General features: G+C 42.7%; 3 protein-coding genes across 4 annotated transcripts; 2 read left to right on the top strand and 1 right to left on the bottom strand.

The window, feature by feature from the left end:
* Positions 1–124: 124 nt before the first annotated feature.
* Positions 125–11,389, top strand: LOC125763798 (ethanolamine-phosphate cytidylyltransferase). Of its 2 annotated transcripts, none has more exons than XM_049427330.1 (7): positions 125–634; positions 3,964–4,101; positions 5,838–5,950; positions 6,573–6,639; positions 6,717–6,829; positions 7,477–8,016; positions 8,094–11,389. In XM_049427330.1, the coding sequence occupies exons 1-7, from the start codon at positions 567–569 to the stop codon at positions 8,237–8,239; spliced, it is 1,185 nt and encodes a 394-aa protein (XP_049283287.1). In that variant the 5' UTR covers positions 125–566; the 3' UTR covers positions 8,240–11,389. The 2 variants fall into 2 exon arrangements, with proteins under 2 accessions (XP_049283287.1, XP_049283288.1); XM_049427331.1 differs by having other exon boundaries at positions 128–634; positions 7,531–8,016.
* Positions 11,390–13,010: 1,621 nt separating this feature from the next.
* LOC125763797 (phenoloxidase-activating factor 1-like) lies at positions 13,011–16,406 on the top strand. Its single transcript, XM_049427329.1, has 5 exons — positions 13,011–13,439; positions 13,608–14,015; positions 14,376–14,484; positions 15,395–15,579; positions 15,806–16,406. The coding sequence occupies exons 1-5, from the start codon at positions 13,331–13,333 to the stop codon at positions 16,225–16,227; spliced, it is 1,233 nt and encodes a 410-aa protein (XP_049283286.1). The 5' UTR covers positions 13,011–13,330; the 3' UTR covers positions 16,228–16,406.
* Positions 16,407–17,341: 935 nt separating this feature from the next.
* Positions 17,342–22,416, bottom strand: LOC125763801 (insulin-like peptide receptor). The gene is made up of 6 exons (XM_049427333.1): positions 22,112–22,416; positions 20,307–20,451; positions 20,156–20,236; positions 19,929–20,097; positions 19,737–19,857; positions 17,342–19,669 (listed from the first exon to the last, which is right to left on the bottom strand). The coding sequence occupies exons 1-6, from the start codon at positions 22,411–22,413 to the stop codon at positions 17,386–17,388; spliced, it is 3,102 nt and encodes a 1,033-aa protein (XP_049283290.1). The 5' UTR covers positions 22,414–22,416; the 3' UTR covers positions 17,342–17,385.
* Between the last annotated feature and the right edge of the window lie 22 nt (positions 22,417–22,438).

The following is a 22,438-nucleotide window of genomic DNA, read 5'->3' on the forward strand; positions in this document are numbered from 1 at the left end:
TTAAAACTGTTCCATAAACCTTGGTTTCATACTGGGACACCGTCTCTCTACACACCGCACACAGCTGTCATCGCAGCTGGCATTAGAAAAAAATAACACACACAATCGCACTCAATCGCGATATACGCACACACGCTTGAACACCACTTCAACTGAGCTGCATCTCGTCATTAGTCCGGTAAAACGTATCGATTCAAGTGCACATATTTAGGTGAAAAGCATAAAAACCTTCAGCTTGCTGCAGGATAACCGTACGAGCCGCTCACAGAGGAACCCGTGTGCCGGTTCTAGTGTGTTCTTAATCGCTCCTGTCCATCATCGCTCCAACCGTTCCACGGTACCCCCGAGGCCGCTTATCACTTGTTCCGTAGGGTGATTAATCATAAAAGCTTTGGACATCCGGCCAACGGGGCTCATTCGACGTTTACGTCTTCGCGGTTGAGGAAGGACGGTCCTATTCTCGAACGAAAGTTCTTGTGGCACGACGGTAAAAAGTCCCGCGAAAAAATCGAAAACCTCCTATAAGTGCGCATACGAAGAGGGTGCCAGTGAAAAATCAAGCAAGCATGGAAAATCGAAACGAAAACGGACACGGAAACTCCGGGAAAGAAATCCGCGTTTGGTGCGATGGATGGTAAGTGAGATGAGAAAATGGTGGAAAAAAGATGTCTGTTCGCCATCGTACCGCATCGGCTGATGCAATGTGTGCTGCGATGGAAAAAGGAAAATAGAAAAACCCATTCATCCTCCTTGCGCCCGAGATGTGATTTCCCGTTCCCCGGTGACCTTCATGGTGCAGGGAAACGACTCTGTACTTGACTGACCAAGGATCGTTTGGCATTCCAAAAATAGAACTATTTTTCATAAATCCGTACCGCGCCCTACAGTGGCCAGCCATCATCAGCTGGTTAAAGTAATGGTGGCAAAGCAATGGTGGTTGAAAAAAGTTCAAAAGTTATAACAAGAAACGCCCTTTTTTCACGCTCTTGCTCACGTGAATATAGTTTTTTTTAAATAAAACCGTACCGATTTATTTACGGAAATGTTGGTTAGGTTGCACTTTTTGTTCCCCGGCTCGCCTTGACACTACGTTAGCTTCCCTCTCTTTATTTTTTTTGGCAGTTTATGTTCCGGTTCTGTGATGTGTGCTATGTTACCTTTCGCAATTGCCCTGCGAGATCTGTTGCAATCGGACGCGGAACACGGAACTGAACACGCGGCCGCGCGATGTGCATCGATGTGCAATTATCCATCGTAGAACGTTGTAACATCATCAGTCGACTTGTCTAACAATCCTATTTGCCCTTAAGCTTTGGCAGAACTGGTTAACATTGCACCGAGAGTGGGATTTCCTTTTCGCTAGAGGCTACTTTGTTGTTAGCAGCTCTACTAAACGTGCGATGGTGTCTAAATTGGTACAGCAACTCGTTAGTGAATAATGGTTGCCAACAAGGAATTCTTTGTTTGAGTTTGGTATGATACAAATTTGCCAAAACCCCTTTGTCCTCGAAAAACTTTTTAAGGATAAGTTTGTGAAACAGGTATTCCACATGTTCAATCCCGCGTTAGTGTAAAAGCTGGTCACAGTTTTAATCCAATGCAAATACAGCCATGTGATTCATCGAGTAGGAACCGTATAGCAACACGCAAGCATCGACTTCCGTATACCCCAGCCATGAAATTAACTTTTGGACTGCGCCTTTGGAACTCACAAATGTGCTTTTTGTAGGCAAGTTGGAATGAAAATAGTTTTTTAGCATTTGTACACCCTTAGGGGATGAGGTCATGGGGTACATTAAGCACCGCACAATGCACCACCAGGTGAATGAACCCTTCCTTTCTTGTACAAAAGACCCATCTACCTACTAAGCTCTTACCGGCGCCATCGCCGTACTTTTTTTCCTACATCGAAACAACCGCTCTTAACCACGATGACGTTTCTTTCCCTTTACCTTCCCTGCTAGGTGTTTCGATAGTAGAACGGGAAGGTCAAACGAATTAAAAAAATGGCTCCTAAAAACGAAGGAAAAAGAGAAAGGGCGAAGCATCGGAACGGGATGCCACTAATCAAAACATTACACGCGTGATCGTATGATTCAGCCATTACACCTATCAGCGTCGCGCTCATGTGTCTGCTCTCTCGCGCGGTGCTAAAATGCGCAAGTCCCGCGAGAAGAACAATCCGGATCGGATGATAAACGGCAAACCCCGATGAAGGGGAGAGAAAAAAGGAAAACCACGCGCTTACGATTGCTTTGTCCGTAGCACGTGTGTGCATTCATCGCATTTTTGTTTTTTCTGCATTCCCTTTTCTCTTTTCCTTCGGGTTTTTTTTATCTCTTTGTTGTGTTTTCCATCGTTTTTGTCTGCGGAATGATACATGAAACAGGGTAGAAAACAGGTTTTACAAAACATGCCTTCTAGAGTAACCGCATGTTTTGCACGGTGTGACTCAAAGCGCGCATTACTGCCTTCCCCATATAATGTGTTTGCTGCTTGCCCTTGATTTCCAACCAACCGAGCGTCTGTTTACGGGGGATGACGCCAACCCACAACGACGACGCGTGTCGGTGAATATGTGGTAGTAAAAATAGTAACAGTTATACAGTCTAGCGTAGCGCGATACTGAGGGAATCTTCCCTTCAATCTTCATCCATAGTAAATTAAAAAAAAACCTTTCGAAGGAAACGAAGGATAAAACCGATGCAAAAACGCTCCTCTAGGTCAAGGCCGACATTTGTGTACGCGGCTAAATTCACCGATGCATGTGAACTTCCAAGGGACGGCGTGCACTTGGGAGTATTAGATAAGCTTTGTTTTTACATTTTGAGTTCTAAATCCCACAATGGGAATAATAAACAAATTGGTTTAAATATTTTAAAATCATTCTATATGAGTCATTAAAACATAGAGCCTTCTTCTTTCGACTGAAAAGGGATCAGATCACTTTCTTTATTGCACTATTTACTGCCATGACTCTACAAACCGTTCAATTGCTTGTAACAAGATTCTTCGACAATGGTATTTATAATCAACACTCCATCGTTTGCCCTCCGAAACATGTTGTAATGCGTTTACTCATATCGAAACGCAAAAAAACGAACTTACAGATAAGATAAACCTGTAGTATCTCGGCGTGTGGGATGTGAAGATTATTCAGCCATCGGTGACATAGTAATGTTTACTTCCGGAAACATTCATTGATAGCTGTTCGTTATAGTCAGCAAGTAATTTCGGAGAAACCGGTACACGTGTATGATAATATGATAAGAGGATGTATGGTTCGCCCACTGACAGGTTGAAACGAATGGAAAAATTCGTTCGTGTGGAAAATTTCTTTGATTTAAATTGATTCATTACTCCACTGTCACACACAGAAACAACGCCGATAAAAGATCCCATTCATGCGCTGTGAAAAAAAAAGCGCAATTGGCCTTCGTACAGCTTATTGCGCGAATAGTATTGCGACCGAGTCGGGCATTTTTGCATTGGTTTTGTTGTATGGTGTACAACAAGGTTGTACGTCACTTGCAGTACAACAGAACCCTCCATGACCTGACCGTTACTTAATTTCTTCGACATTGCTTCGTTAAGCTGGTCACGTTTTAGGATATTTTCTAACCACCAGACACCACTTGCCAATTAGCAAATATCGCACACGACTACGGAACGGTGACCTTTTTCTTGCCGTGTTTCTACGCCGCAATGTCGAAAGGTACCCCGAAGTTGTTATCCTAAGGGTTTCCTTCATTCTTTTTTTGGGTACGTGTCGCCGGATGCCGATAAGAATTATAATACTATTACTGAGGGCTCTCCATGCGTACGCATGATCGTGTACATGTTGTTTGTAAATAATGGAAATAGTCTCCAAGGCATTTACATTTCACATCATTCCAACTGATTGCTATTTCTCATTTATTGATTGTGTATTGATTTCCTATCGTCTTACTTTTCCACTTTCAGTTACGATATGGTGCACTTTGGACATGCGAATTCTCTACGTCAGGCGAAGGCACTCGGTCACAAGCTAGTTGTAGGCATCCACAACGATGAGGACATAACAAGGAACAAGGGACCGCCGGTGTTTACGCAGGAAGAGAGGTAAAATAATTACTTAATTTCAGCACCTGTTATCGGTCAATCGTTTATTATCAAACTCCTGATGGACCCCCATGCATGTTTCGCAATTCGCATACTCTTCATTAGTTAATATATTGTCCATGTTTTTTGTTAGATATTCCAACTTGGACAGGTTAAAGCGATTTTCCATAGAGTTAGACATAATCTATGTTTCAAAAAGGAATATCTTTAATAGAACTGATAGTATTCGATAAAGTGTTCAATTAGACATAAAACGCCTTGCTGGGAAATCATATATTATTCATATGGTATGCTATAATATTGATTAATATCAATGAGGAAGTAAAACATTCCAATAATTACTAGTTTGTGTTACCGAGTACATTTGTGCATGCTAAAATATTCCCTCTAGTAGTTCTTGCTTTAATTTACTAGCTCTTGACCTCCGATACTGCATCATCCGATCGTCTAGCTTCCCTAACCCGCCCAGCAAGCGAATGTACTTTATCTAATCCGATCCGTTCGATTACGCAAGTGTCACGCCACCGGTAATCGTCATAATGGGTCAGAGTCGGGCGTCTGTGACGTGCGCAAATCCTTATCCCTATTCCAACATGCCTTTCGTGACTGGTTATCAAACGAACGAGTACGCTGGTTCCAAACAATTCCAAAAAAAACATCAAAAAACGAAGCTCTCAGGGAGATCCCCTTCTAGTACATACGACCTTCTGACGTTATACCTCAAGGCTTTGATAACAGTGTTGCTCGGGGTGATTTGATTACCGCCAATCAAGTTTTCCCCAAATTTGGATTAGTCGAACCTTAAAATTTGCTTCCGTTTGTTCTAAAAAGGCATATAATGTAAATCGTTTTAGTACCAAATCGACCCCATTTAATGCTTGGTTTGTTTTCTTCATGTTTTAGCTTTCTGCGAATGCAGGTTATTTTCTAGTGGATGAAAACCATGCAACAAACCGCTCTCACAGACTCCCAGATAATATGACCATTGGCGGTTTACTATGTAAAAGAGATACCCATTAGGTCATCGGGCTAGGGAAGAGCAATAGACAATTGCGCTAAGCATCTTGCCAGCTATAGATTTCCTTTGGTTCTCGGGTCTCAGAGTTCAATGAAAGACCGCTACGAAAATCGAACTTTGAAACACAATCGAACGACTCTTTACCCCGCGTTGGTATACATTCCCGCTGCACTAGATTCAGATCGCGAACCTTCGTTCGTTTACGCCGCCTGTGTTGTCGGTTGAGATAGCGGGCAAAACAGCGGACCTGTGGCGGTCTTACAAGCCAGCGACATAAGCTGATTGGCGCGCTCATACTTACGCGGTTGTCGTGCGCTTGAGAGACTTCATTTTTTTTATTTCCGTTCACACTAGGCTACTCTACTTATCAGAGACAAAACAGACGAAGTACCGCGTAGTAGCAATGGTATCAAGGAGCATCCTCCATACTGACACGCTTTCTTTTCACTCGCTTCAACGACAGTAGTGTAGTAGATAATGTGGGAATGAAACAAACTAGACTCGTGCTAGTTATATGTGTAAATGTTCCAAAAGCTTAGGTCACCTTTTTAAATGAAGCACGATATCCAACAACGTGCATCTCCGCCATGTGACATTAACGATGCATTTGGCTAAATCGGAGATCTTGATACATCGTTAATGGCCATATCCATAAGCTAAATAGTTTAAGGTTGCATTTGTAAAAAAAATAATTTGTTTTTCTACTTTTTCATTGTAGATACAAAATGGTGCGTGGTATTAAATGGGTAGATGAAGTGGTCGAAGATGCACCGTATGTGACGACGCTGGAAACGCTCGATAAATATGACTGTGACTTCTGTGTGCATGGAGGTAAGTTTCGATGTACAAAACCAGCACGAATGAGGTTGGTAAACGTTTCGCAGGGAACCATTTTTTTCCGATAGTTACGCGTCTTTTGACCTCACTATCATCAACCCCAATCTCGAGGTGGTACGATGTTGTCGGTAGCCACGCGGAGTCCGCGTTATCGCCGAGCTTAACTCTTAACGCACGTTATGAACACATAAACGGCTCTCCGAAGACAGATCCGGGATCACATCCTTGCAATACATTCGCGGTCTGTCACTTTTGTGTACCACTGTACCTACAAGGGTATTCCAATGTTCATTGACAAGGGCGTGAAACGAGGTCGCCTGGAAGGTATTTCCGAACGAGTGGTAAGGTGCTGTAAAAAAAGCACTGACCCTTTAATCGGAGTTGAGAATTGTTTACTACAGCGGCAAGCATGGTGAAGCTACGAATGCGCGATCGATTGAATGATTGGCAATGGTATTGAACTATGGACCTTAGACGTATGCGAAAGCGAATCATTGACCAAGCGCGAAATTCCAATCGTTCACTGGTTGATTGTTGCTGTCTTGATCAACCACAGCAGCGAATCACTAAAAACAATGGGTGTACTAATTATAGCATCATGTTTCACTACTTTCAGATGATATCACGTTAACAGCAGACGGTATCGATACGTACCATCTGGTAAAAAAAGCATTGCGATACAAGTAAGTTCGACATTTATTCTAAAACTGCAATACACTGTTGTCTTAAATATATATATTTGCCTTTCTCACATTTGCAGGGAAGTATCGAGGACGGCTGGCGTTTCGACAACGGATCTGGTCGGACGAATGTTACTTCTCACTAAAAACCATTTTAAGCAAGGTGATAAGGAATATGAGGTTGAGAAAGATGGTAAATATTCATCTCCGCATAATCGAGAGTTCGTTTTGTTTTTCGCGATGCGTTCCGCCGTGTGTGTGCCTGTATTACTTCCTTCTATCGCTCTGTATGTTGTTTTACAGTAGTAGATGGCACTGTCTTGTTGTATTCCATTGTGCTTCAAATTGCCGTTTAGCTACTTGCGATGTAAAAAGTAACGCATTTGCTTCGGCACGGCCGTTATTGGTGTATTTGGTCACTTAATTCGTTGCGAAAAGAATGCCGAATCGGTCAGTGATGTATGTAAAATCTAAATTTATCAGGGATGTCAACGTAATTTCTCTTATTTTGCCCATGTTTTGCTTTGAGAAGTTGTTAAAGCGTTCTAAAACTAATTGTATTTGCAATTAATTTTTATTTTGTTATACTAATATTATTAACTTAACCAAATTATAGCCACCAAGAGAAATGTTACAGTTCCCTATCTTGTTATTTCTGCGATATTGTCTTCTTTTGTGCGGAAATTCGCGATGTCATTCTTTCATTTTCGTTTTCAACCTATCGCACGTACATCTATATGCCTGATATCCCGTAGCTTGCCTATTCTAACCACCTCCTATGCATGCTTGCGCTTTACTACCCCTTATCGTTCAACATCCTTCGCCTCTCTCACGATGTAGACGCATTTGAAGCACTGCTGAAGCGGTATAACGTTGAAAAATTCCAAATCTCAGGCTCGTCACAGCTCGGCCAGGACCATACGGCCCGCAGCCCATGGACAGGATGCTCGCAGTTTCTGCCGACGACACAAAAAATTATCCAGTTCAGCGACGGTAAAGCGCCGAAGGCAACGGACAGGATCGTGTACGTTGCCGGTGCATTCGATTTGTTCCACGTCGGTCATCTAGATTTCCTGGAGAAGGCGAAGGAGCTTGGTGATTACCTTATCGTCGGTCTGCATACTGATCCGGTGGTGAACCAGTACAAGGGCGGTAACTATCCGATCATGAATCTTCACGAGCGCGTACTCAGCGTGTTGGCCTGCAAGTACGTAAACGAAGTGGTGATCGGTGCACCGTACTCCGTGACGACGGACCTGATGGAACACTTCAACGTTAGTGTGGTGTGCCACGGTCAAACGCACATAGCCCTTGACGTGGGTTACATTGACCCGTACGCAATACCGAAGCAGATGGGAAAGTTCATGCTGATCGATTCGGGTAAGGCGATTAGATTATTAATCATTCCGTCAATCAACTTCAACTAACACGACTCTTCCACTGTGCGCAAATTGCAGGAAACACCATTACAACGGAAGATATTGTCGAACGGATCATCCGCCATCGATTGGAATTCGAGCAGCGTAACAAGAAAAAGGAAAAAAAAGAAATTGAAGTGTACGAGGCGATGCAAAAGGTGAAACTTGCGCAAAAGTCCGGTTGACCCATCGTTGACGATGCTCAATAGGGTGCAGCAGATAGTTCAAATTGAAAGTCTCCGTATATGTGTTATTCTTATTGGACGGACGAGAGAGACGTGTGCGGCGGAGGGCGTTAACACAAATTTTAGCCAGCGCATGACTCGATCTGCCCGGATGTTCCGCCGCAGGTGTCTTTGTCGTCATGTTGCGTTTATTTTATTCGCCACCGTTGGAGGCATCATTCCTGTTTATTTGTCTGTTATAATTTATAACGTGAAGGCGATTGTGCGTAAGGAGGCTGACATGAGGTGACAAATGCTGTTCACACGGTTAACAAAAAATAGTTTAGCAATTTAGCGCAGTTGTATGTACCAAAATTGCATGTCAGTTTGATTTCAGTCAGTTCAGTTTTTATAGCCTTAAGTAAAGCGCTGGTTTATTAATTTATCATTTTAACGACAGTAAAGCAAACAAATCACATTTATAGTAGAAGAAGATTGTTGCCATCGGAAGGTTTCGTTTTGTGAAGCTCCACATGGCAAGTGCGGAAACTTTGAGCGGTAAAAAGGGTGACATAAAAGCAATAGAATCTCAGTTTTTTCGTCACACCATGAAACTACATGGATTGTTGTGGTTTGTTGATCAAAGGGTGGTGTAAAAAATGGAAAGACTTGAGTGTTTTTTTAATTTGTTTTATATTTGTAACACGCTAAAACCGCCGGTTCGTTGATCTATGTTTGTATGGTTGGATTTCAATGATCAGAACTCTCCGGTCAGTGCGTCAATTTGAAATAGTGTTGTGTGTTTTGAATGGATGATTAAATTATTAGTTAATACATGATGTCTCGTGCACGCAACACAACAAAACAAGGCACATTGCAGTAAAAGTTAATCCAAAATCCTTCTCCCTCTTCCCAAATTCCCTTTGCCCCACCCAACAGCCTAAGGTTTAGGGAGCGACTGTACGCTATAACTACTATTTAATGCAAATACTTATCAATGAACGTCTTATAATCCAAATCAGTCAGTTCTAGCTGTGAAAGATTTGTTTTGCAACTGCTTCATCACGGATACGTTAGGTTGTAATATGCAATTAGTGGTACGAACCAGAGGAATACGAGAAATCATGGAACAAAAGTTCAGGAGCTCGCTTTAAATCAATCAAAAAACAATGAACGATTATGTATATATTACAAAGACGCACTAAACAAGATTGCCAAAGCGTAATTGGTTTCGCGATATCGTAGACAGTGGCGGATCAAGCCCCTTGGAGGCCCTAGGCGGAATAGGAATTGGCGGACCCCTATCAATACCTCTAGTAAAAATCTTACTTCCTATATTTCTGATTGAATGTGGTTTACTTACCTGAGTAAACGATAGTTTGATTGCTGATTGGCACCCAAAAAAAACCAACACTTGCATTTTTTTCTGTGCCCAAAGGCACATACGCACTTCAGTGCGCTTTGACACATTTAAAACACTTCACTTGCCTATAATGGCCACATTTTTTAAAACACAATTTCACCCAATAAGCAATAAGCTTATTGATAACACAACTTCACTTTCTTTTCACCAAAAAATAACCAACACTTGCATTTTTTTTCTGTGCACAAAGGCACATACGCAATTGAGTGCGCATTTTCACTCTTCACTCTTAAAATTCTTCACTTAATTACAAGGACTACATATTTTTTAAAAACCCTTTTTCACACAATAAGCAAATAAGCTTATTGAAATCACTTTTTTTCACAAAAAAAAACACTTACCTTTTTTTGCACAAAGGATGGCGGCCGCTTTACACAACATGTGCTGAAAGTTTTTTTTAATCGGTTCCAAATATAGCCGAAGCTAGCACGGAGTTTGGAAAAAAACAACCACCACACGTTTATCCCATGGCGACGAGAAACTCGTCGGCAAAATACACTGCACAACACAAATGTAAATAATTTGCAAGTTTAGTACACGCATGGTACATGCACTCATTTCACGTACGTTTCGTTACTCTCACACACAATGACACGTTAGCGTAAGAATGAACAAAGCTTCGCTTACCGCTTACCAACTCGATACCATTAGAGTTGATGACCTATGAAATGTCAAACGAGTGAATAAGGAGGCAAACACACTACCTCAACGCACCTGCACATAGCGTCATTCACTTTGCTTCGTTTTTTCAATCTTTGTGTAATCTTTTCTTTACAAAAGAAAAGAAAGATAAACTTAAAATGCAATTAGCGAATAAAATTTTGCATTTGCTTTTGGAAGCCAATGCTATTTGCGATAATTGGTCCACTACACTTTTAAACAATTGCATTCTTCTTTCACTTACGCATACTAACACGTATCACGAGAGCATACGCTGACACAAGCCAAGCCGACGCCGGCAATAATTTTAACACGTGCCAAACAAAACTTCACTCTTTCACAGCATATCAACACACGAATTGATATACTAATCATTCTTTTGCATGGAAAATGATCCTCCAGTAAAGGATATCACTTTTTGCGCACCAAAAAACAACTTTTGTTAACTGTTCCGCGTACCGAGAGCGTTTTTTTTTTCACAACTTAAACGCATTGATGTCCGATCGCTACTGATCAGAAATTCTCTTTATCTCGATGATCGTGTCTCATCTGCTTCGTTATCACGCCACACCTACACAACTATAGGTGGCGAAGCGGTCGCCCAATCATATCTTTCGCACACACTTTTCTCGTGCTTGAGAGAAGCCTTTACAGAGGCTCGTAAAAAAAGCAATCAAAGCATCAAATTCGTTCTTACATTTTTGGCATGGAAAGCGAAGGCATATGAACACTTTTTAATTACGTAAAACAATTTTGTTATGATTGATAGGAAAACGTTTTAAAGGGGCATTTAGTTTGAGAAGAAAAGTTTTCTTCTCCTAACAACATTCATTCACATTTTCGTTCCGCCTATTCCGTTAACCTAACCTAACTTTAGATCCGCCACTGATCTTAGGATATAAGCGAAACCGATTACGTCAAGCATAGGGAAAATTTTCAAAGATGCAGCGTTAATTTTTTGTGCGCAAGCCTATAGGTTCGATGTTAAGCAACAAATGTGCAGTGAAAAAGAAAATTTGTAATTTCCATACTTTTTAACACACTCCAAGAAAGCAAACCAAATAATATATCTTCACATTTGAAACAAATCTGCGAATGGTTTTAAGATATTTTAATCGTCCGAAAAAAAAAATCGCTTTAATCTGCTCGGTATTACAAATTATGCGATTTAACTGAGACAGTTGTGGCGGGGGCATATCAAATCGGTATGTTTCAGTTTTGTGTTGTGTAACTTGCTGATTGCATTCTGATAAAAACACACATCAACCTAAATGTGTCCAACTTTGATATGTGCGACGGAAACAATGAATGTACATGTGTTTTGAAGCACAAGCGTGTAATAAAATCATTACTAGGAGAGCAATTTTTGCATGCTTGCCAGTTTCCACATTGCCAACAGTCCGGATGAACAGTTTAGTGAATCATTACACGGACGGGTTGTTCGGCTGGTGGTTAGGGAAAGTGCACTCTCCCTCAATGATAACGATTTGCTTGTTACAGTTACTATATAGTAAAGTAAATATAGTTATTTTTGAAATCTTTTGGTGAAGTTGCTCTTGCAAATTTAGTCCATACGTTGTCCATACGAATTGTATGGCCCTTTAAAATTATTTGCAGGGCGTTAGATAACATTTTACAAACTTTTTTTTGTAATACAGGATTTCTTCATGCCCTTCCTAGATGCTATAAAATGAGTATTGCATACTATCAGGCGCATTCCCTTAACAGACACAGGCGCAATATAAATAACGCCCTTTATACACGTTATTATAACGTATTTTTGAGTAAACTTAATCGATTGCTTAACATGCATGTTTTCTAAAAACCAATTCTATAAAAATTAATCCCGAATATCGCATTCCTGATGCTCACTGGTGTGTAAAGCAATTGAGCAAAAATTTAGAATTTAGCATAAAATTTTAATCCATCCCTTCCGTAATCGACCTAGACGACATTAATTACAGCTAGTACGACCTTCAACCATGCACTCGTTGTTCACACAATCAATATGGATCATCTCGATTCGAACAGGCCCAGAAGAACAATTCAACCGAAAGCCTACTGCTGCCTACGAGCTTTGCAAAATACGAATCAGCGGAAAATTTGCTGATCGATCTCGAACGCGCTCTGTGTTGCTGAAACGTTGTTAAAAATCGCTCTGAATACGTTGTCGCTGTTAGGTGAGTGATCGTACCATTATGATAATAGTGGGCTACACTTCCACCTGCGCCCACACCGGCGATAGGGAATGACACGACCCGTCCGTATCGAATCGGTGCTCTGTAAAGGGTGGTGCCTACCATGATGTGACCATTGATGCCCATATTACACCCTGATCGGGCCTGATGCCTTCTTCACCGTACCATCCTGTGCTTCAAGTGTTATCCTACCGTTAACCTTTGAAGGAAAAGTGTTGTATTTGTGTATTTGTTTTTATCAAGGCGTCGTAAAGATATAATTTTTTCCTCTTTACCTTAATGCGATGTCATTGAGGGAAGTCATTTGCTAATATTTAACAGGGAGCTAAGACTTAATTAAGAGATAAACATTTTTTAACATGTTTCTTACTTTCTTCAGCGTGTTTTTTTGTGTCGCCGCTCATATTCAAGGGTTATCATGAGCTCAACGAGCCGTAGAATGATGCTGGAAAATGAGAGTGAAAATTCGCAAACAGACGGGGGGGGGGGGGGGGGGGGGGGGGGGGGGGGGGTGCGAGATGAAGAGGAACGGAACGGTAAAAACCACTTCAACCTCCATTACGCTTTTGTCGCTGGCTGACCGATCGAACGAACACACGCATTACCCTACTAGTGGGCGGAAAAGCGTTACCTATTCGCGTTAGTTGTGATTTAGGCACGCAACAGAACGAATGTATAGTGAAAATCGCTTCTCTCTTGGTGCTTGTTAGATACTGTAGTTATTTTATGTACATCACAGAACGTAAATAGCAAAAACAAAAGCTAAGCCATTGGTTTTAAAACTTGAAGAAGTGATAAATTGTGATTAATTTACGAGTGAATGAGGAAAATATGCGTTATAGAGAAGGTTATTTCAATACAATGACACTTAACTGGTGGTGTACTAGAAATGTGCTGTGCTTTGTACTGTTCTGCGGACTTTTCACGTGGCTTAGCAATGGTAAGTGTGTATAAAGTGTATAAACAGTACGAAGGATATTTTTTACGATATAGAAAATAAGCGGTTTTAAGTCGCGTTCAACCAACTTTTAGCGGATAGTACGAAATAAAACGGAACGAAACCGTTTGAACCATAATATAGTCCTCTTTCACTCAACTTCCGTTCCAGCTCACAAAATCGAGGAAAGTGAAACTTCCGGAAGCAACACTGTAGCCCGCTCGATACCCGTCCCATACCAAGATCCAACGCACAATCCCGCACCATCGGCGGAAACGACAGCCGCACTGAAGGAATCGAAAGCTCTGTACCGGGTGAGCTGTCCCGGTCTTAGCGAGTGTGTCCCGTTGGCCGAATGTTCCGAGCTGCTGCTGGAAATATCGCGCCAATGTTACCGGGGTGACTTTTCCCTTTCGTGCGGTGTGAATGAGTTCGAACCACATGTCTGCTGTCCCCGCGTAACGTCTCCCACGTTCAACGATCAGCGTCCGACGGCGGCGTGCGGGAAGAGCATCGTTCAAGGCGACTTCTACAACGGACTAGGGGCGTACCCGTTCGTGGCACGCATTGGATTCAAAAGTATGTTACACATCTTCGGTCGACCTCCGGCCAGATGGAACTGAAGGCCGTGCCATCGTGACCGTTGGTGTGCGATCGTTTCTAAACCGGCGCACACGGTTTATTCTAATTAGATGATCTTCAACCATGAAACGAGACGAGAGCCGTGCCATTGGCGTTACACGATTCCACTGATCGGCGATACGGAACGGGGCCGTTTAATGGCTGGAACAATAGCCGGCACGACATGCCACAGCATCATAATTGTCGGGGTGGACGTGTGGACTCGTTGTCGTCATCCTATGGTTGCAGATCGTTTAATGGAGTGCGGGCGGTTGAACGTTTGCTAATCGATTACTTTCCCTCTCTTGCGTCTGTCAGATACGAAAACGGGGACGTTTATCTTTCCCTGCTCTGGATCGATCATAGCACGTCAGATTGTTCTCACATCGGCTCACTGTGCCCTGGCCAAGGCCGATAGTCACCGGCTGTAAGTAAAGATTTGATTTTTCTCTACTTCCGAGTATACATTTCGTAGTACGTTCGAATCGGTCAATGGAGGCGCACGCTCCATTGTGCGGGATGGTGAAGAAAAACTTCCGTTTCCACATTCGCTCATGATCAGTTTATTAAATCAGCGACGTTTTTCACTACGGCTGTTTGTATAGATTTTCCCTCGTTAGTTCTGTTTTTGTGTGTTTTCCCGGTTGCGGGCGCGCACTGAACTTTCTCCAAAACAACGCATAAAAGTGCAGCAAATTTGCAAACCAATGATTGTCATATCCTGTTTGTTTGCGTAAAAGCACCATTTTGGTTTTTGCGCACAAAAAACCCTTGTTTTGTGCATTTGCACTGTAATGGCTTTAATTGTCAGTGAAAAACAGTGACAATCGTTGAAAGTGCATAACAATGTAGGAACGATTAATGATCCTCCTCAACTGAACTGAATCAGATTAAGCTACTCATGTCATCAAATAGAACATTTAGAAACCTTCAGCTCATGGTTGTTTCTGATTTTTCTGTTGTTAATGGTAGGGAAATCCCTTTTTCATTCAGATCGAACAACAAATCGATGTTTAGCTTAAATAAGTTTTTTTCCTAATGACATATTTATGAGTATATCGTCATTTGTTCATCAGACGGAAGCAATTTACTATTACCCTATCCAATCATAGGCTCTATAGCAAACTGACTAATGTATATCGTTACCTATTCAGTGTCTAGTAGTGGCCAACACCATCCTTTCCTTACCACTCGACAAACCGTCCATTGGTTACGTTACGTTTCATTTGCAATTCAAGTTTGACTCCCTTCCTTAATGATCGTTCTCTTGATCTCTTTCTCTCTCTCTCTCTCTTTCTCTCTTTTTTCGGATTGAATCAAAATCCATCCGCCAACAGTTCCTCCGTCCGTGTGGGCGACTACGATACGCGTACCGATCCGGATTGCGGAAGTACCGGATTTTGTGCACCGGTAGCGATCAACCATGCCGTCAGCCAGATCATTGTCCATCCGGATTACATCGAGGGTCAGTACCATCATGACATTGCGCTGCTAATACTGCGTACGCCCATCAACTACACCGGTAAGTACAGTATTCACGGTACGGGGAAATTTTGTTGTGACCGCGACCACGAACTCGACGGGTTCTGAGGGTCACGCTAACTGTTCTCCCAATAGAGAACTCATGGGAAAACTGAAATGTATGCATGCGGCTGCTCACTGACCGTGAAAATGTATTTTGTCAACACATCACACGGTTCGCGCTCTCTCTCTCTCGTTTTCTCATTATTTCTCTTCTGCTTTTTCAGTCGCTGCCCAACCGATATGTCTTCATTCTCGCAAGCAGGATCTTACCGTGGGTCGTCGTGTACAGATTATTGGCTGGGGTAAGCTTTCGACCATTGCCACAAAATCGCCCGAGCTGCAAACTCTTGAGGTGCCACTAACGTCGTGGGATAAGTGTGTCCGTGCTTACGCTTCAACCGGTGCGCTACAGTCCCCACAGTCGATCGATGGCGAGTGGATGTGTGCCGGTGGAGAGGGACGGGATGCATGCCATGGGTTCGGTGGGGCACCGCTGATCATTCGTGACCAGGGACGGTATGCACAGATCGGTATAATGTCCTTCGGAGCGGAAACGTGCGGTGCACTTAACATGCCGAGCGTTTACACGTCGATCGCTCACTATGCGCCCTGGATTGAGGCAAACTCGCCGAAAGCATTCGTATGAGCTGCCGCAGCACCAGCTACACTGTTTTGTACATACTTAAGAACAAATCACGAGAGAGGAGAGTTTGGTTTTCATGTTAAACACTGTGCCTTCCCATGTTTTTGTTGCTGTGGTTCTGTTGCACAAAGGAAACAATTTGTTTGAATAAAGTACAAGAGCGTTTTTGTAAAACTTAAACTACAAAATCGATTATATTTTATTAAATGTACAATGCGGGAAACAGAAAGCTTCAAAAATTGTGCGTTCAGATATAGCTATGTTACAGATCTGCCAAACTGTAGACGGTTGCCCTATGGATTGCACTTGAAACGACCGGGGATGTTCTTGGGTGATTTATAATGAAAGAGGAGAGGGACCGCCTTGTACAAAATTCTGCAGATTTCCTTTAAATTACAGATGATTTAAATCAGTAAACCTTAAGTTTGCTTTCTCTCCAGCTTGTTCAGTTCTTAAATGCTGCCGTATGGTAACTATATACTTAATATAACCTCGTTTTTTCGTTGTTCTAAATGCTTCTTGTGGCCCTGTTCAAACTCTTGGTATGTGACTTTTCAAATTGATGAGTTAGTCTGATGGCACAGTGATGTTTAATCTGTGAAACATTAAGCACATTATGACGTCATGGTATAAAAAATCAAGTCCACTTTTTGTCACATAACTCTCTAAAAAATAATGTAAAAGTTAATCTTAGTATTCTTCTAGCTGGGCTCTACAGTCGTAGAGTATTGATGAGTATTGTAGATCGTAGGAATGTGTGGAGTATACACGATCCCCCAGAAGAGTGCATCGTCGGAATTCGCTGATTTGGTTGTTATCCACAGTACTCACACACTTGAACTACTCTGAATGCTACTCTTAAGAGATAATACTAGTCTTCCTATTTGGCACCACAACTTTGGTCTTACTTTTGGCTGTCTCTGGTTCTTATTTGGCTGATTGTATCCTATCCTACATATTCATGGCGCGGCTCAAGTCAACGATTTTAACCTCAATCTATGTTTAATACACTCTCTCACACAGCCAATTACTGCACTTTAAAACGAATTAAAAAAATGGAAAATCTTTTGTCTTTTTCTTTTTTCATGGTCTTTTTCATGCTTTGGTTGTATGGCTCTTTGAAATTTAAGAAAAAATATGTTTTTGAACGCCACATCCGCATTACTTCAACGGGCAGTTTACAAACCCATCGTCGAGATTAATCTGATTTCCGTCGTGATTTGCGAGCGGAATCTTATCATCCCGCTCCGTCGCACGACGTAGACAACGGATTTGGTGACGCCACAAGTAAAGGAGTCCCAAAACAACACCAACCGCCAACAGTACTGCAAGCGTAATCAATCCATCACGAAGCCCTGTGTTATCGCTCGATTGGATCTTGGGAAGTGGTTCCAGCACCCGGACAAAGAACCATTCGGAGAACGGTCCTGGTCCTGCTAGTGAGACTACTTGTGCCCGTATCAGATACTCTCCGGGTGTGACGTTTAGCAGCGTGTAGCGATGGTGGTTTAGTTCGTGTTGGAGTCTCGTGAAACATTCGCTACGTCGTTTAAGGTAGGTACCATTGATGGCTTTGGTTTCGACTCGGTAAGCCACCGTCAATCCATTCACTTCCGTTGGTTCGGGAAAGTGTAACACAACATGATTATCATACGTCGTCTGAACGATCGAAGTGGACGTAGCATTCATAGCACCGGCGCTATCGGAAGCGACGGGCGGCATTTCCGTTTCAATGCTTACATTAAGCCGATCGACGTACGGCGAAGGGTTGGTTCGATCCGTGTACAAACTGTACGAGCTACAGGAAGTTGTATTGATTTCACTGCACGCAAACAGCTGGAAAACGTAGCGCGTGTAGGGTTTTAGCCCCGTGACCGAATACTCGAAGTTGTCCGTCGTAAAGTCACGATAGTCAACGCGATTCACAAACACTATGTTAGCGGTCGTTTCACGGCGCGTACGGCGTTCATAATGATCCACCTCGGTGTCAGCCGTTTTCAACAAATCGAGCATACTCTTCTCGAACGTATCCGGCGCACTTTGTTTCGCGGAACGTTTCTTTCTCCGTCCTCCGATACGGGCACCATCCTCCATCGTCGTCTGTTCGGTAAAGAAATCATCCGGTGTGGTTAGCTCGTCGTCCTCATCATCATCTTCCAGCTCTTTTTCGTACTCGTACTCCTGTCCACAGCACGTTTCCTCAGTACAACCGTCAATGATTTGTGCCTGGTCGTGATGGGCAGTGCTTGGTTGGTGCGGATGCGTACAATAATCCCGCTGGTCGAACTTTGCCGGTACGTCCGGTTGTATGAATACATCCACATGGTACAAATAAACCATTTCTTGCTCAGATTCAAGTATCTGCCAGGCGAGTGTGATCGAACTTTCGTTCTTTCTAGCCGTGCGAACGTGCAACGGTGGAGTTGGTCGATCTTTTGCTGTCTTAAAGTATTGCATGTTGGACAGTCCGACCAGATCGGTGGCACTGTTGAACGTTTCGTTATAGTACGCCTTCACGTAGAAACCGTACCGCGTGTACGGTTTCAGCCGGGTTAGATTGTACGCGTAGAAGCTTCCCTCAATGGTGACGTTCTCCACCGATACATAGCGCATTTTCCAGCCAAACTTCGAACACACGTCCCGACCTTCGTACGGTGATTTGTCCACCTTCGTGCGAATGTAGTAGATCATATAGCCCTGTACTCGGTGATATGTGTTGGGGTTGTGCTTGGACCAGTAAATCGTCACGTTACGGCTCGACAAGACCTCGAATCGGGCAAGAAACGGTTGCACATGGCACGCCTGCATATATCCGTTCGAGTTCCAATCGATCGTGTCACTTGTATTGTCGTATTCAGCGATTTTTCGCAGCAGCTTAATATGCGCATTGCACAGCAACTCATTGTTGCGAAAGTACATGCTGCGCGAAAGCAGCCGTAGTGAAGTTTTATGCTCAAAGTTCCATAAACGCTGCAGGTTGCTGTTTTCGTACACCATTAGCGAAAAGTTGGAATTGTCAGTTGTGTACAGGCCGTGAATAATTTCCAGATTGGTTAGAAATTCTAGCGAAGATATGTAGTTCGAACGGAACACCTTCAGTATGCCCATGATCTCTTCGATATCACCGAGCCCGTTGCGTAGTTCTTCGAGCAGATTCGGATGGTCCTCTGTTAATCGGATGTGAAGCGTACCATTCACGATCGTACAGCCACGCATACGATCCGCATCGGATAGGTACATTATTTCCGTACCGTCGCACACCTTTGGACAGCGATATCGGCACGGATAGCACTTGTCGATGGAAAAGTCGGCCTGCTCTTGGTCGGCGTTATTCGTACTGTATCCAGCCGGACACTCAAGCACACACTCGTTCATGAACAGCAACCCACCCCGGTTCAAACAGGTTTCCATCGTAATGCAGCGTTTTGTAGGGCGGAACATTAGCCTGTGTTGTGGGAATAAAAGGTAAGCTGACTAAGGTAAAGGACTAATCGTTCACAATCGCATCATACCTATCAACGGAACATTGTTCCACACACTGTTTGCCTTCTTTTAAACCACGACAAACATTACATTGCGTTGCTAATTTACCCGTACAGCCTCCAATGCACTGCGGATGACATAGTATTCGATCTGCAAGAATGAAGAATGATCCTAACGTCATGAGAATATTCCCGATCTATTAAAACACCCGCTTTGTTTACTGTTAAAATTGTATCCTTTGTAGAACTTTTGGCAACTTTCGCTTCCCCAGCAGTATTTCGGTTCGCAGGATCGACACACTTCGAACTTGTTGCACACCGACTTTGGTGTTTCGAAAGAGTTCAGATTCTTCGTACTATTGTCCAGTCCACTGATTGCTGCCCAATCGATCTACGAAAAAATAGGTTATGACACTGTTTTCTTTGCACTATGAGAAGCTTTTACTTACCGTATCCAGATGGCAGAGTTGGGGACAGTGTCGTGTATAGACGAAACCTCGTTGTATTGCTATTAGATTTTTCAATCCAACCTGCACAAAGGAATGGGGGAAAACAATTAATACACACGACTTATTTATTCCTTTCAGATGTTACACTTACCTCGATCATGTTTTCCATATAATAAAACACCAGCGCATAGTTACCGATCAACTGTTGTCCTCGTATGACCGCCAAGTTGGGAAACATTCGTCGCAGCGTAGTAAGATGAATAACGCGAAAAAAGAGCATATATCCGGTCACCTCTCTGGAGGGAAAAATAAGGTTAACCATATACGGATGGAATAAACGTGAATAGTTTCAGCCGGTAGAACAGTAACTCCCATTAGACTACTTTTTCCATACTGCGCGTGACCTTCGAACAGAGACGCTTTCTTGAAGTACAACTTGAACGATTCGTGTGCAATTTTGGGTCAGACGTTTAAATCAGATGTTTTTCTAAATTCACGTTTCTTTCGTTATCGTACCTTAAGTTAATCTATTTAAAAAAAAAGGGATGAAAGAATGCGTTTGCCTCAACATTACTTGCGGTCTATACGCAGCAGTGACGTAAGTTTGCAACAGCGCATGCATCACACAGAGAGTGCGCACTCACGAGTGCGCTATACGCACTACAGCTCAACCGCATGGTAGATGAGTTCCACTGAAAATTTAACGCAACATCAAAGCGACGCAACAACACACGCGGTGTACAGAGTTATGAAGATTTTTATTCATGCCTTTTTTTTTAATTTGTCGTATGGAGGATCGCTTCACAATGTAAAAACGATGGTTTAACTTGTCATTCTGTAAAAGATTCATTCATAAACACTACGAGTGACCTATAATGATGATGATGATGATGATGGTGTGACAAAAACTTTACATTTACACTCGCGAATAATCATGTTTCCAATCTGTTTTACCGTGGATTTTTCCTACGCGCTTATATATTGCGTATACTTCTCGTTATATACCTTCCTTGTTCTCTCTCTCTCTATGTGGGTTATGCTATAGGATTTCTTTTATACACATTTTATTCAAATAATACGTCGCATTGTACCTGCCGCAGCAGCATCGTCCTGCTACGGTTGTTTTGGAACAGAAAACTTCCGTGTATCACATTTATCACTTAAAACCGATAAACACAATAGGGTGCAAAGTAAGTAGTAGTAGTAGTAGTAGTAGTGCTATGGTGCCTACCATTCCCTAGCCCTTAGACGTTCTGGCAGTAGAGCGGAAGTAAGAAGTGGAAAGTAAGGAAGAGTGTCACGTTTCATTACTGCACGAAATTTAACGATTCATTGTTTTAACCTTATCTCGAAGGCAAATCTCCTAAATAGTGTATACTCTAGTCCTTGTTACGTACACTATTTACAAGCTTAGTTTAGAGGGGTTGTTTTTTAAACCTAACGAGTTTAATATCTGCATCGATTTACGGTTACGCAACCGGGAATGCCGGTCTCCTACTGCTCTGTCGCTCTTTAAGTTGCACATAAAAATACATTTTTATTCATACCATAGAGTGAATAGTTTCTTTGAGATTTAATAAGACCGTTTGATTAGAGAGGAGGACTGTTTGCTTTTACTGGCGGTTTGTATAAATTCTTTTTCTATTTTGTGTCGTGCAGAGAGCTAACCGAAGAACGCGTGAAAAACGCAACCACTGCTCTAGTAATGCTGCCGATTATTCACTCAAAAAAGGGTATTCCGAAGCGGTTGTTTGTTTAAGTAAAGAAGAAATAAAAAAACAACACACACGTTACACGTTATGATCAGGTCCATTCATGATTTGCTTCCTCGCACACAAACGTACGTAGAGGCGATATCGGAACGGAAGGGTCTCGCGATTGACACGCTACAAACTCAATTAAACACCAAACCGTGGCCACACCACCAATACCGGTACGCGCGCATAATATACACACCTTAGTTTCGGGAAGCTGTACTTTTCAAACTCTGCGGTCGGTACACGATCGAGCAGAACCATCTGGAAGAAGCCTCTTATCACGGTGCAATTTTCGATCAGGGACAATCGACTCAAATCGTTGCGTATGTCCACATTCATGCACCGCGGATCATTATCGTCTGCATCGTTTTCGAGCGTGGTATCGCGATCGTTTGCATCACGAGACGTTCGCACGGGAGTATGGTTCCCGTGTGCGTACACCAACAGGCAACACGCCACCAACAAACAAACCGTGCCCGCACCCTTAAACCAAAGCACCATGTTTAATTGTTCGCACAACACCGGT

Source organism: Anopheles funestus, chromosome 2RL (genome assembly GCF_943734845.2).
Source record: "Anopheles funestus chromosome 2RL, idAnoFuneDA-416_04, whole genome shotgun sequence".
In the NCBI taxonomy this organism is placed as follows: Eukaryota; Metazoa; Arthropoda; class Insecta; order Diptera; family Culicidae; genus Anopheles; species Anopheles funestus.